This window comes from Sphaerodactylus townsendi, linkage group LG01 (genome assembly GCF_021028975.2).
Source record: "Sphaerodactylus townsendi isolate TG3544 linkage group LG01, MPM_Stown_v2.3, whole genome shotgun sequence".
Taxonomy (NCBI): Eukaryota; Metazoa; Chordata; class Lepidosauria; order Squamata; family Sphaerodactylidae; genus Sphaerodactylus; species Sphaerodactylus townsendi.
This window is the reverse complement of record NC_059425.1, coordinates 103,205,588-103,220,747: the sequence shown is the minus strand read 5'-3', so window position 1 is coordinate 103,220,747 and position 15,160 is coordinate 103,205,588. Positions and strand designations below refer to the sequence as shown.

General features: G+C 40.0%; 1 protein-coding gene across 7 annotated transcripts in view; it reads left to right on the top strand.

Annotated features, from left to right (window-relative positions):
- Positions 1-15,160, top strand: part of UTRN (utrophin) — a 438,418-nt gene that overhangs the window by 341,977 nt on the left and 81,281 nt on the right. For all 7 annotated transcript variants that reach the window (XM_048489265.1, XM_048489284.1, XM_048489276.1 and 4 more), the window contains one exon: positions 5,253-5,313. In XM_048489265.1, coding sequence (XP_048345222.1) covers positions 5,253-5,313 — 61 coding nt within the window. The remainder of the gene's footprint in view (positions 1-5,252; positions 5,314-15,160) is intronic.

Here is a 15,160-nt window from a genome sequence, read left to right as displayed (position 1 = left end):
TATGATTTAGCCAGATTGGAGCACCATACAAGGTTTTGGGATCAGTTTGCCTTCAAAGGCTCTCACTGCTGCTGGGACGCATTATTACCAGAGGGTAGAAGAACATACAATTGCTGCAGCACTGATTGGTGGAGAGGGAGATGTGCTTGTACTGCTCGGTCCAATTCAGGTTATATTGGAAACAGATTCCCAAGTAGTTGAAACTTTTGACTTGGTCAATTCTGTTCCCACTGATAGACCATGCTGCTGGTTTCCACGCTTTTGAGAATGTCACGATTTTAGTCTTCTCATAGTTTATTGTAAGTTGATTACGTTCGCAGTAGTCTGCGAAGGCGTGGAGTAGACGCTTCAGGCCTATCTTGGTACGCGAGAGTAATACCGTGTCATCGGCATATAGAAGGGTGGTCAAGGGAGCGTTGCCAAGGATGGGAGGGTGAGCTCGAGCGGTTGGAAGGGAATTTGGAAGGTCCTGTAGAAACAGGTTGAAGAGTAGAGGGGCAAGGACACAGCCTTGCTTGACACCCTTATTAGAAATTATTTCGGGGGTGCATGGGCCGGTAGGATTGTAACGTATGCTGCAAGTGGTGGCAGTATTTATTTATTTATTTATTTATTTATTTATTTCGATTTATTATACCGCCCCATCCCCGTAGGGCTCTTTGGATGAGGAGAAGTAAGCGCTTCTCTATCCCCAGAGCACTTAGTTTGTTCCAGAGGAGTTGCCTGGGGATTGAGTCAAAGGCACTCCTCAGGTCGAGGAACGCAGCATATAGTCCAGAGTTCTTGGTTTTTCCATATTTCTCGGCGAGGTGCCTCAGTACCGCACAGTGGTCATACGTGGAGTGGCCCTTGATGAAACCGATTTGCTCAGGACCAAGAACAGGAATGGCCCATTCCAGAAGTTTCTCGCGGAGGTGATCTGCGTACAGTTTCCCTGGGATAGAAAGGAGGCTGATTGGCCTGTAATTGGAAGGTGTATCATAATTTCCTTTCTTAAAAATTGGAACAACAGTGGCCTTGGTCCAATCTTTGGGAGTAATTGGCGCTATTATCAATTGATGAGAAAAGTTTAAGCCAATATAGGAGCCCAGTTTCCAGCATAGTTGGTAAAGATTTCAGGGAATAGGCCATCTGGACCAGGGGCCTTTCCATGTTTGAGTTTTCTAATAAAGGCCCGAGAATACCTCGGTGGAAGTCACTCGAGGCCATCTGGGCAGGTCTTCAAGAGCAAGTGGCTCCACATCGGGTTGATTGGAATCTGGGTCAGAGAAGATTTTATTGTAGTGCTCCCACCATGTTGAAGGGGTGATAGAGGAGGCCGAGGTGTATGCGGTAGAGTTGCGAGAGCTGCCCTTGGAAACGAGGTTCCAAAATTGTTTGGTGTTCTTGGCATTGATTGTAGCAATCAGATCAGCCCAGTTTTTTTGCACCAATTGCCTCTTCTTTATAATCAGGGCTTTCTGGAACTGGGTTTTGAATTGTTGGTATTCGTCATACGATCTGGCAGTCGCATTTTCTAGGAAAGTGCGATGAAGGGCTCTGAGGTGTGCTTTCATTTGATAGCACTCTTCATCAAACCACCTCGATTTCTTCTGCCCTGCAGCTGAGTATGGCACTTTGTTGGGAAGAGTGGCCTTTATCCAAGATGATAGGGATTCATACACCAACAGAGATCCTTCTAAGGAGGGAGTGTCAGGCATTTTTTTGAGGGACTCTGACAGTAATCGTTCGAACCCTGCATTATCCAGAGCGAGCTTGCACCTAGAAGACCATTTGGTGCAAGGAGCCAGGATGGAAGGCATTGGCTTTGGTTGAGGATTTGCATAAGTTGTCATTGGGGGGGTAAAAGTCATGATTAGTTCCAGAGGTAAATGGTCACTTTCCGTTCTGTTTATCACCTGAAAGGAGGATATGGAATCAAGGAGATTGGGTGAGGCGATCATGTAGTCAATCACGCTCCTTCCTTTACGTGAGATATGCGTGAAGCTGCCTGGGTAATCCTGCTGAAATTTCCCATTGAGGATTATTTTATTTGTTGCTGAGCAGAAATTAATGAGTTCATGGCCGCTTTTGTTTGTTATGGGGTCTTGAGATACCCTCGGCAAAATGGGTGTTGTTTTGGGCGACAATGTCAGAGGCAGCTGAGAAGTGGGATCTGTTTGGCCAGTTCTGGCATTAAAGTCTCCGACTATAAGCAAATCCAGCTCTGGGTGTTCCGGCTCTAATTCCTCCAGATAGGATGAGACTCTTTCCCATTGAGCTGGGAGTGTTTTATGATCAACATTTGGCGGAACGTAGATATTAACTACTATTAGTTTGGATTGTGCCACTGTAAGTAGAACAGCTTGGGCCAGGGGCAGACATGTTGTTAGAGAGGTACACTTAAGGTCAGGATGGTTAGAGTAAAGGCAGCAGAGTACAGCTTTCAAACGGCCCTTTTTTGAGGAGCGCGTTGCCGGTAACACGTATGATTTGAAGCCGTTGTAAAGAATTGTTTCAGAGGACCATGTTTCTTGCAAAAAGATGATATCATAAGTGGTTAAAAAGTCTTTGAGGTCCTCGTCCCTGGAATTCTTTTGCCAGCCAGCAATATTCCATGAGAGGCAACGGAGAATCCGGGGTTCTGGTGTTCTGGATAGTCAGTCGAGGGGTGTGATTTTCTGTAGGTTATCTCCGATGTCATGGAAGATACACCCGTTTCCATCGGCAGGAGGGTTTTTGCAGGGCCTCGCCATTGATGGTTGATACTCCATTGGGGCTGCTTGTGTAGAAGGAGAGGGTATATATTGGAGCTCGGCAAGTTCTTGTGCCCACGATTTTCCTGCTTTTTTCCCGGCCTGGGCATTATTTAGAACTCGGCTTGACCATCTGTCTACTTCCAGCTCAAGGAAGGATGCTGCACATGCATCTTGGCCATCAAAGTCTGGGCTTGAAGGTTTCTTGTTTTTATCTGCTGGTAATGGGGTATCTAGTAAGAGGAGAGGATCAGGACCGTTGGCCGGGTCTCTTTGGAGATGGCACGTCTTTGCTGTAATCATACTGCTCCTTGAGGGGCTCAGGCATGTCAGATCTCGTCTGTTGAGGGTGCCATTTTGCTCCTGCTGCTGCTCATGTTCCTGTTCCAGCCCTATCCCGTGAGAGTTTTGTGTATAGATCACATTTTCTTGCATTTCCTTCCTTACCCTGGGGCTGGGGGGCTTCATTGGGATCTTATAGGTGTCTGGGACCTTAACAAAATCCAAGGTGGTTTCATTCTCGGGTCTTAATTGGGTGTCTGAGCTCTTGTAGATTAGGGGTTGGACGATGGTATTTTTAAAAACCCGAGATAAAATCAAGCCTTTGGTTACCAGCCGAGCTCTGCTGCGGAGTAGCTTTGCAGGAATTCTAGATGAGTTGAAGGTTAGCAGGGCTCTTAGTTGATGGTTTTCATAGTCCATCATTTCTACTGGCGATAGGTTGACCACGGTGTAAACTTTCTTTTAATAGTATACTGAGGTGGTGCTTGGCCAAAGAGGGTTCGCTCCAGTCAGGGACTATGCCTCTGTGTTTACCAATGGTTAAACAGATTTTGTTGGGTAGGAGTGTTAGGTTACAAGTGTTCTTAATCTCTCTACTTTTTTGCTGAAAATTGGAGCTTGTGCCTTTGACAGGAGTGGTCTTTGAGACACTGAGCTGTAGCTCTCTTTGTGCTGTTGATTGAGCCTCTGTGCGTTCCTGGTTTTTGGAATCCATTACTGCATTCATTTTGCCATTTAGCAGCTTTAGCTCATTGTATATATATTCGACTGTCCCCACTAAGAGAGATAGTAGGCTGATTAATTCTTGTCGGTCTTCAGATACAGTGAGGTTACTGTCTGCACTCTCAGCTGTATTTATTTGTACATTCGGGACATTTGCTGTTTTGCTGGAAAGCATTTCTGTTTCAGTTCCTTCTGATAAACTTCTAAGGGAGCTCTCGTCTGCCGGCACTGACTCATTATCAGTTAGAGCCGTGTAGCGGTTTGCTACAGGAATTTGGAAGAAGTCCCGGATTTTTGGTTGTTTAGCAGTGGGGGGGGGGGGGAGTTTTCTTCCAGCTCTCTAGTCCGTTTTTTACTACCCATAGTGTAGTTGGAGCCTGAGAAAAACTCCCACAGAGGTTTAAGCTATTCTTCACAGAAGGAGTGGAAAATTATTGGAGGTTATGGGTAGTTAGTAAGAAGAAAATAGACAAGCCTTATCGGAGCAGATTTTCAGGCTGCCGTTCCTGGAGCACCGGAACCGGAACCACCGCCAGAGGTATATCTCAGTATTGCTATAGAATCTTTCTGGATTGGTACACAAGTAAATACTAGTAGATAATCTCTGATACCATTTTAAGCTTTCTTTATTAAAACATATCTATTGGATGCCTAACAAAGACTATCTTCAGAAAGCATTATTTCTTCTATCTGTGTTACCTATATAATTAAAGGAGTCCATAAAAGCATCTTACCCCAAAAGTAAGCAGGTCATATGCAAGGAGCCCTTCTGAGAAGAAGTTCTTCATCAATACAATTTCCCCTATTTATAGGTTTTTAAGATCATCTCCAATAGCTAACTGTTCCTCTTGATAAGGGCATATATTCTTGGCTAACTCATTATCTCATAACCTCAAACATCCTACAAGGCTATCTATATTTAAAATGTCTTCTTACCAGAATATATAAAAATATTAGCTCATTCTTTTTATCTAAATAAAGTCTCTTTAAATGTAACAATTACAAGTTTCTCATACATATTAATATACTTTGGCCCCCAATCAATTCTCCAATCCTTGAACCGTATCTTAACTTCTGTGAAGTTGCACATTCTTGCAACTTTTGGAACCACTATTGCCCCTAAACCTCAACAAATTATATCTATCTGCACAAGGCCATATAATTATGTTGCCACTTGTTCTTGTTCTTACTGCTCTTCAAGGTAGCAAGAAGTCTTTGTCTCTAGACTCCTTTCTTGGAATGCTTTCCCGAGACACCAGGTTTGCTCTGTTTCACCTGTGCCACAACATCTTTTATGGTCTTTTTGGTCAAATCCTCTATATTTCTGAACATATCTGAACAACATCTCAAAATTAAATAGACAAGACTGATATTGATGGAAGGTCTAAGTTTTGGATTATGCCTGATTGGCTTTTGATTCACTTTTTGTATGCATCAACTTATAGCTGAGTCTGATTTTAAAGTGAAACTTTTTGTCAGTTTTGTAATTATGTTCTCTCTTTGTTTCTACAGCCTCCGTCCAGCTACCATGGCAGAGATCAGTTTCACATAACAAAGTTCCTTACTACATCAAGTAAGTTGACCTTCATAGTTGCTATAATTGAATTAGAGAAAAAGTGCAGTGTATTAAAAAGTTCCATTAATTCCCCTTCTGCCTCTCCTCATGCTACTAAGTAGAAAAGCTGCCGTAGTTAGTTACTCTTGTTGAATTGGTATACATGTTTTGATGGGCTTTTGTTCAGTGCAGGTACTTATGGTAAACAGAAAAACAATACCTCAGCCAGCAATCTCTCAGATAGTTACATTAAGTACATACTTAGTCATATCTGAAGTGCTATTAAGTTAATAATACCATTTGTGTATTAAATTAGAAATAGGCTGATGAGATCTGCTGGAAAAAAGGCTTGCATCATAAAGTCAATAAGGCACTTTTAGCAGATAGAATGGAGAATGTAGTTAGAGTATTCTTGTTTACGATTTGGGACATAAGAGACCGTCACCATCCAGTGTAGCCTTTCTGCACCTTTTGCAATATGGTTTGTACATTTCTTCATTGTTTTACAATAATCATTCTATTTTACAATCTTGGCCCCCTAAATATATGAAGCCCATTATTCACTTACAGTATCACAGGAAGAAGTGTTGTAAACTGAAACTTTACTACAAAAAATATTTGAACATAATAAGTGTGACTCAACCAAAAAATCCTACTGATTTTGATGGGGAAGTATGTTTAAACCACTTTAAATGCAATTTAGAATTATTAATTTTGACTAGATGAATTCTCATTTTTAAATTATTTGTGTATGTGTGTTTAGTGCCATCAATATATGCACTTACAGCAACTCTATAAATTAATGACCTCCAGAACATCTTATCATTGACAGCATTGCTCAGGCCTTGCAAAACGAGGACTATGGCTTCTCTTATTGAATCAGTCTATCTTTTGTTCAGTCTTTCTCTTTTCCTACTGCTTTCAACTTTTCCTAGCATTATTGTTTTTTCCATTAAGTCTTGTCTTCTCATGACCTGACCAAAGTATGCAAGCCTCAGTAATCATTTTAGCTTTTGGGGGAATTCATTCGTGTTTTGCTCTAGAGCCAGCGTGGTGTGGTGGTTAAGAGCAGGTGCACTCTAATCTGGAGAACCAGGTTTGATTCCCCACTCTGCCACTTAAGCTGTGGAGGCTTATCTGGGGAACCAGATTAGCTTGTGCACTCCAACACATGCCAGCTGGGTGACCTTGGGCTAGTCACAGGTTTTCAGCGCTCTCTCAGCCCCACCCACCTCACAGGGTGTTTCTTGTGGGAGGGGGAGAGGGAAAGGAGATTGTAAGTCCCTTTGAATCTCCTTGCAGGAGAGAAAGGGGGGATATAAATCCAAACTCTTATTCTTGTTGTTGTTGTCTTTATTGTAATCCAAGTTATCTGTAAAACTCTCTTCCAACATCACATTTCAAAGGAATTAATTTTCTTCTCGACGGTTTTCTTCATTGTCCAACTTTCAGATCCGAACATAGTAATGAAGAATACCATAGTATGAATTAACTTGTTCTTAGTCTATAGCAACACTTCCTTATACTTAGAGTTCTTTTCTAGTTCCACCATGGCTGCACTTCGAAGTCTCAATCACTTTCTGATTTCTTGGTTGCAGTCTCCCTTTTGAGATGCAATATTGGGCGTGTATAGTATTGTTGTTTTAATTTTTGTATGATCCTTTGTGTTAAATGTTTTAAATGAATTGTTTTAATCTGTTGTGACTCGCCCTAAGCCCTGTCGGAATAAGGCAGGATATAATAAAAGCGGTGGACTCTAATTGGAGAACCAGGTTTGATTCCCTACTCATCCACATGAATCCTGCTGGGGGACTTTAGACTGTTCTTAGAATTCTCTCAGCCCCCAAAATGTGTGTTGCAGGGAGGGAAAGTGAAGGTGTTGGTAAGCCACTTTGAAACTTCTTAAAGGTAGAGAAAAGTGGTTTATAAAAATCAACTCTTCTTCTCACAACTGAGTCAAGGAACACAAAATCTTTAACTATTTCAGTTTTTTTAAATTTATAATCTTAAAATTATATCATTCTTCATTACTTCCAACTTCTTGATATTCAGCTGTAATCCTGCTTTGGCATTTTCTCCTTTAATCTTTAGCAGTAGTCGTTTCAGGTCATTACTATTTTCTGCCAGCTATGTGGTATCATCTGCATTTCTCAAATTGTTAATATGCTTTCCACCAATTTCACTCTTTCATCTAAATCAAATTGAGCTATACTTATGACATATTCTGCATGTACACTGAATAGATAGGAAGCTAATATACAGCTTTACAGATGCACTAGTTGACTATAAAAGGAGAATTTGAGGCCAGGCCTTAAATATTTATATTTTGTATCCACATCTTACTTTAAGATTTAAAATCTGTTGTTCTTATGAGCTAGGAAAAGTGGGGCAAGAGGTTGGAATGCAAAATTCTCCTTTAACATAAAATAAATGTGCACAAGCTGTCCAGAGAATTTTGAAGGCAAGTAATTTCAAAGGTTCTATAGGCATGCTTTTACAGACTGTATTCTTTACTACTGGAATGCTCTTCTTGTGACCTTAATGCTGTAATTCTTCATTTCTATGAATTTTTGTAATGAATAGCATTTCATAACATTAAAGCAATTTGCCCAAAGATCAATCATCCCTGTCTCTACAAATGACTTTTACTGTGCCTATTTCTTTACTCCTTAGTTTGATATATGTTATTCCAAGTGAAGTTTTGTTGATGCTATCATGCAATTAAGCAATTCATTCTACATGCAATATATATTCAAACTTGTTTTGAAGGTATTGGGAGATATAGAACAATGTATTTAGAATTTATTTGTTCTCACTCTCGTAGACATATCTTCATGCTTCTCATGGGGAAGATTGGAAGATAAGTTCAGTTTCAAAATCACTCCATGTGATATGTCCCTGAGCATTCGGGGACACTGGGTAATATGCCAGACCTATTATTTCCCTCTTACTCTTGTGACAACCAAGCAAGGTCTGTAAATGGATTACAAACTTATTCAAAACTAATAGAGAGGCCATTTTAGGCCAATATTTCTGCATGGCATGCTCTAAAGTGTCCCTGGACTCTTAGCAATGGGTTTTCAGGGATGTAAGTAATAAAAATGTAATGTAAGTAATAAAAATCATTTCTCCAATTTGGAACCCATAGTTCAAAAAATGACCCCTTACCTAGAGATGGCTGTTTTGGTCACTAGGATGCATGCCACATGAGATCAAGACTAGACTACTGTATTGCACTGTATGTTGGTCTCCCCTCCAAATGAATTCGAAACTCCATTTGGTTTAGAATGCTGCAACTCAGTAATTTTAGGGATCTAGCTGGAGCATTCACGTTACTCCCGTTCTATTGTCATTCTTCCCATTACTTACAGGCTCAATTTAAAATATTGGTTATCACATACACAGCTCTTCGTGACCTTGGACCTCCATATCTGTAAGTCTGTCTCTTCCCTGTGGTCTGCCACGGTAGTTTTCCTCATACGAGCAGGACTGTCCAACATTGCTGTCCAACCTTGTGGAATGGCCTACCTGAGGAGATCAGGAAGGCTCCCACTGTTCTTGCTTTTTGCAAACTATACAAAACTGAGTTATTGGAGGATTTTTCTGCATAGTCAGAAAATGCTTTACAAAGTTACTGGGATAAATTATTAGAGACTGTGGTGTTTACAATTTTGAATCATGAAATGTATCATGTTAACACATGCTTTGTTTCAGCTCTGGTTTTTAGACTTTCAGCTAATTCTGCAACCCAAATCCAATCTCATTATGTATTGATTATCCCAAATTGTTGATGATATTGACTCACCCTCTAGTCCTTCTTGAGTCCCAGTGAGAAAGCCAGACTATCAATTACACAAATAAATAAATAAAACATAATGAATGTACCAGGTCATATAGGTGTGGTGTTGCTTAGCAGAACTTCTCATAACAGTAGCACCATACATTCTAACAGTTCCACACTGCCCAATTGACATTCTGTCTAGATTTCCTGGCTCTTTTTCTTATGTGCAGCTATATAATTTTTCCTTTGCTTTGTAGTTTATATGTATTTAAATTGCAAGCTGGTGTAGTAATGGTATATATTTTATGAAGGGGGTATTTCTTCACAGTATGTGTGTGGTCTCATGGCTTTTGAAATAATCCATTTAAACATTTTTTTAAGATTTTCTGTTCCTTGGTTCCATTATCAACCAAAAGGGAGACTGCAACCAAGAAACTGAGACTGGTGGGAGGGCAGCTGTGAAGGAGCTAGAAAAGATTCTTAAGTATAAGCAGAGGTGGGATCCAACCAGTTCTCACCACTTCTCTAGAAGTGGTTACTAATTTTTTCTGAGTGCCAAGAAGGGGTTACTAAAGCAACCTCCCTGCCCAGTAGGGACTGGAGGTGCGTGTGTGCGGCGACGCCACTGTTTGAATCCCACCACCATTGGAACCTGTTATTAAAATTTTTGGATCCCACCACTGAGTATAAGGATATATTACTGGAGACCAAGATCAAGATAATTCATACCATAGTATTCCCCAGTACTGTGTATGTATGTGAAATGTGTATGTATGTGTATGGGCACTGTTTTCAAAGTATTGATGATTGCTGGATTCATTAGTTTAGCCTCATGTAGTGGAGCTAATTGTTGGGTTTATTTTTGGGTCTGTCAGTGAGATGCTAGAATAGGGTTCCTAGTTATGATGTTGTTTCTTTTGTTTCTTTTAGGCTGTTCTTAGGCAGAGTTTAGGATTTCCAGGATATCTAGCAGGAACTCTATTTGGGTAGTGTAGTTAAGGTGGTTATCTTCTAGTCTTAGGTCCCTTTAGATTGCAGTAAATTGGATAGGATGTCGTTATCTTGGTTTTCTCTAGATTGATATTGTGGGGTGGGGGTTGTGATGTCATTATCTGATTATTTATAATTGATGTTATTCATTTTGAAGGCTATTTTATGGTGCTAAGATGTTATGATATTGCGACAATATGATATTGTATTATGGAAGGTTGTTATATTGATTATATTGTGTTATGAAAGCTGATAGGAAGGAAATTGATTTGTTTAAAATTGATTTGTTTCATTCATAGAATGAAAATTTTAAACTTTTATATGTTTATGTTTATATATGCTTTTATATTGTTCACCGCCCTGAGCCCTTTGGGGATAGGGCGGTATACTAAATCAAATAATAAATAAATAAATAAAATAAATAAATACTGAAGGAGGGTTTTGCAGATACCATGGACCACCAAAAAGACAAATAAATGTCAGATCAACTGCCCCTAGAAGCTAAAATGACTAAACTGAAGATATACTGTGGTCACATCATGAGAAAACAAGAATTCCTGGAAAAGACAATAATACTAGGAAAGTTGAAGGCAGCAGGAAAAGAGGAAGACCCATTAGGAGATGGATTGACTCAGCCACAACCCTCAGTTTGCCTGGGCTGAGTAAGGCTGCTGAATGTCAGACCTTGGGCCCAAAATATATAGAAACTATAGATTTGCTATAAAGTCTTTTTTGATTCGAAAGGCAAACATAAGCAAAGATGAATCTGAAGATTCCTGCTCAAAACTGCTTTCTACATTCCCCAAAGTTCCCCGCCGCCCGTAGCCCAACGACTCTCTCGATTCCCACTACAAAGCACTACAAGTCTGGGAACAGTTCACACTTCCCACGTGATAAGATCATCCTTTCCAGGCTACCAAGGCTGCCGGCAAAGGAGAGGGTGAGTGCTTGACACCTATAGCGATTAAAGAAGCACAGTTCCCTTGCAAATGCCCGCCACCCTTCAGCTGTCAGGCACAGACCTGACACTGACAATAGGATGTTTTGGAGGACATTGATTTATAGAGTCACTGTAAATTGGTTGAGACTTAATACACATGCACAGTTGGCTTTTTTGTTAGTGTTTTTTACTACATCAGTAGATCTGTCTTTTGCAAGAGGCTGATCTGCTTAAGGGGCCCTTTAAAGGAGTTGGATAATCAAGAAAACTCAGATAAAATATCTAGTTTTTTTAGGTTTTTTTAGTTGCTGGGGGCTTCTTACAGCAATGGACGTGCTTCCATAGTATCTTCTGGTCTCCGGTGAAACCTGCTTTTTACTACTTCCTCCTGCTTCTTCATACCCTCCTTGGCCTGTTAAATGTAGCCTCCGGTTCTTAGAAACATCAGGCAATCTGCTGGACCTTGCTGGCTTGGATCTAATGCCTTCATCTGGAGCTCAATCGTTCATTGAACCCTTTATTGGGAAGGTTGAATTGCTTTTCAAAAGGTCCTTAATCCTTCTTGGGTTTAGTCAGAGAACTTGTAGTCTAGGCCCTCCCTGCAGAGCTGTTGTGAAATACTACAGCCACCAAGTTCCAAAGTTACCAAGGTCTGAATAAAGCGGACTCCTAAAAATTCTAAAGAGTTATTAAGACACTTGAAAAAAGAAACAGGTATAAAACAAAGCAAGTTCAGTCTCTAAAACTACAGCAACAGAGAATAATAAAACTAACTGAATCTAACACTAACTTAGCAGCACAGAAGGTGTGCTTTTTTGCAATTCCAGTCTTGCAATTCCAAACAGCAAACAAAGTTTGCCATAGCAAAAAATCAAGGCATCAGCCCATATAATAGGATGGCATTGTGGAGCCAGGTGGCAAGATAATGAGGATGCTCCAAGTCCTGAGGCACAGGTAATTATAGCATTACAGTTTCCAGCCAGGTGACCTCCTCAACCAATGGCTGGGCCCTAGCAACAGCCTTCCCAAAGATGGCATCCATTCTAGTGGGAAACTAATTAGTTCAGCTCCTGGCTTGACCTTGAGGAGATAACAGTAAATGATCAGGCATCATCTGTACCTGCAAGCCATCTCTGACAGGATTCTTCTGCATTGGCATTACACTGTGTCATTGGAAAGTGAGCATCTTCTGTGTACTTAGAATGTGGCCATCTGCAATATCAGGACCGTCCCGGAACTCTAAATGTCTCTTATTCTTGTTCTTGCACATGAGTTCTGCTATTTTTAGCAGTCATTGTAATTATGTTACAAGTTATTTTTTTCTATCAGAGAGCAATGTGATGAACATAATCGATTTTGATGACTTTGGGAAACAGACCTAATGCTTTAATTGTGTTTTATGTTAAATTCTGAATGTTTAAGACACTGGGGCTTGGGCTTGGCAGTCACTGACATCTCAGCAGTACAATATGTTAGCTCTCCTATTAAATTATACAATCATGGAAAGACATCTTTCTTCACTTGACTATATCAGACAGCAAATATAGCTTCACCATACTTAATCATGACTCCCAAAGGGATATAAAGATGTAATATCTTTTCTCCTAATCTGTGCCATTTCACATCCCCTGTAATAATTGACATGATTTTCTTTCTCTGTGTGTCTTTTACATTTGATAGCTACATTAAAACAGCGTTTGGGAATGGGCAAAGTGTTCAGATATCACAAATATGATGAAAACTGATTTACAAGTCACTATGTAATGTTTGTGCAGCAATTACTAAGAGTTTAACTGAAGGGAAAAGTGCACATAAGTAAGTTGTTGTGGTTGTGAGTCCACATGGAGACTACTGTTGTGGGTTCACTTTAATGCTTGATCAGAGGCAGTCCATACATTAGGTGTACCTAGTCCTGTGGTGGCGAACCTTTGGCACTCCAGATGTTATGGACTACAATTCCCATCAGCTCCTGCCAGCATGGCCAATTAGTTGCCAGGGCTCAAGAGGTGGAGGGGCACCAGAATACATTTTCAGCAGTTCCTAATGGGCTAGCATGTTCCTGTAGTCTCTGCAAATTCCCCACATCCATCCTGTACAAAAAAAGGGGGTATATCTGTCAGGTTTGGAAACAATGAACTGGATAAAGCAACAGGGCTTTGGAATCACTTATGAAAAGGGAATACAGTTCTCGCTCTGAAGAATGGCTGCTCCAGCAAACCCTGGTGCTGCTTGAACAGGATTCTTGACTGCCCGGAAGCAGATAAAGATGGTGACAGGAAAAGGGGCCTCCCAGCTCTCCACCCAATGGTGTGTTAGGCCAGGATTGAGTGGAGTTGGCTGACCTGGCTGACCTCCTGCTGCTCTCCATCCAGAGTTGAGTCTGGCTTCCCCTGGTTGAGATTGAGTATCTGCAGGGCCACAGGCCTTTCACCGGGCCTTTGAATCATCCCACAGTCGCCCTCAAAGAGGCTGTAATCACCCAGTGAACAGGCAGAGCTGCAGTCTTTCCATTCCCACTGACATAAAGAGCTTTATTCAAGGCCTCCTTGCTCCCTGACAGCACGTATACAACTGCCTGGGTACTCCTGGGGTAGCTCAGGTTCTCTCAGGATATGACTGACACTGAAGCAGATGTGCTGGCTACAACTGAATGCCCCTTCCTACTCCAGCCCTAAGGGCTATATCCTTCGCCATAGCAGGGGGGCTCAGCAGCGGAAAGCTTCATACATTCCAGTACTTTCTCTCTATTGAATTGGGGGTGGACAACAAAGTCATATTTTGTTTAGGGCCCCAAATACCTAGGGCCCATGGGCTTAATAGAACTTCAAATTAGGAGTAACAGTCAACGCTATGAACCTAGACTGCATAAAATATATCTGCATAAAATATATAGTATTTTGAAATACTAACATATTGTGCATTGTTGTTTTTCTAAATTACTGTTAGCCTGTAAAGCTTAATTGAAATCTAATTGATCTTAACACTAAATTAGTAAAATGCTTGTTTCAAGCAAGGGAGGATTTCAGCTCATAATGCTGAAAAGCAAGATTCAAACCACAATTTATCAATAATACCTAATCTGATATATTTTAATGTACTCCAAGGCATCTGTTTACTACACCTAGAGACTCTAGTACAGCCCATCAGTGAATCACCATATTTTCAAGGATTACTGTCAGTAAAACTGATTCAACCATAACTTGAGAAGATTTTTCTAACTGGAATTAGATCTAATATAAGCTTTTGTTATTATTGTTCTGAAACATTAAAGAAATAGTAGCATTTTATTTTACTATGAATCAAAAACCACAGGTTTATCTGGGTGATAAAGAAATCAAAGCATAGAAATCAGTCAAAGTAGTGGTTATTTGCTGGGTCATGACTTTAAAATACAGTAGTTTAAAATACCAGCTTTACATATAGCTTCGTGATTTAATAGGTACATGTTATAAACTACATGTATTTGCCTTTATGGAAAAATCTATACACCACAATTGATTATGTCCTTCTACTTCTGAAGCTCTGAAAATAAAAATAGGATGTTAAAATAAAATAAAAATAAAGGAAGAAAAAAGCTGATTTTCCAGATCTCTTTGGGTTACCCATTTTGTAGACCTAGTTGCATGGTTCCTTAAATCCTATCTATTTTTAAATCAGTATTAAAGTTGCTTAAGGGACTTATTCTCAAGAAGTTTAGGGAAAATGAAAAATCTAGTTTGCTGCTTTGTTAAATCATGCTTAATTTGCTACTTTATATATTAGACACCGAGGAATTTTAAGGTTTCTTTTATATAACAGATCTAGTGAAATTAATTTTCTAGTTAATCATATTTAAATGTATACAGAAATGAGGAATCTTCTAGACCATTAATGTATGGAAACAGAACTTGAGAAATGGATGGCAGTAGATTTGAAAGCTCTGTGAACAAGCTAAATTTATCTTACTTGTATGGCTGAATGCATAAGATCTTGATGGGTTAAATGGTGGATTAAATTATAGTACTCACTGCATTGGGATGCAATAAAAGTAAATTTATAGCTCATTAAACCAATTACTCTATGATCCTGAGCATAAGAGAAGTTAAAGGTCACTTTGTAGGATATGTGTATACACTTCTATTTTTTATTTGTAATTTGTGGTGGGAATATTGGGG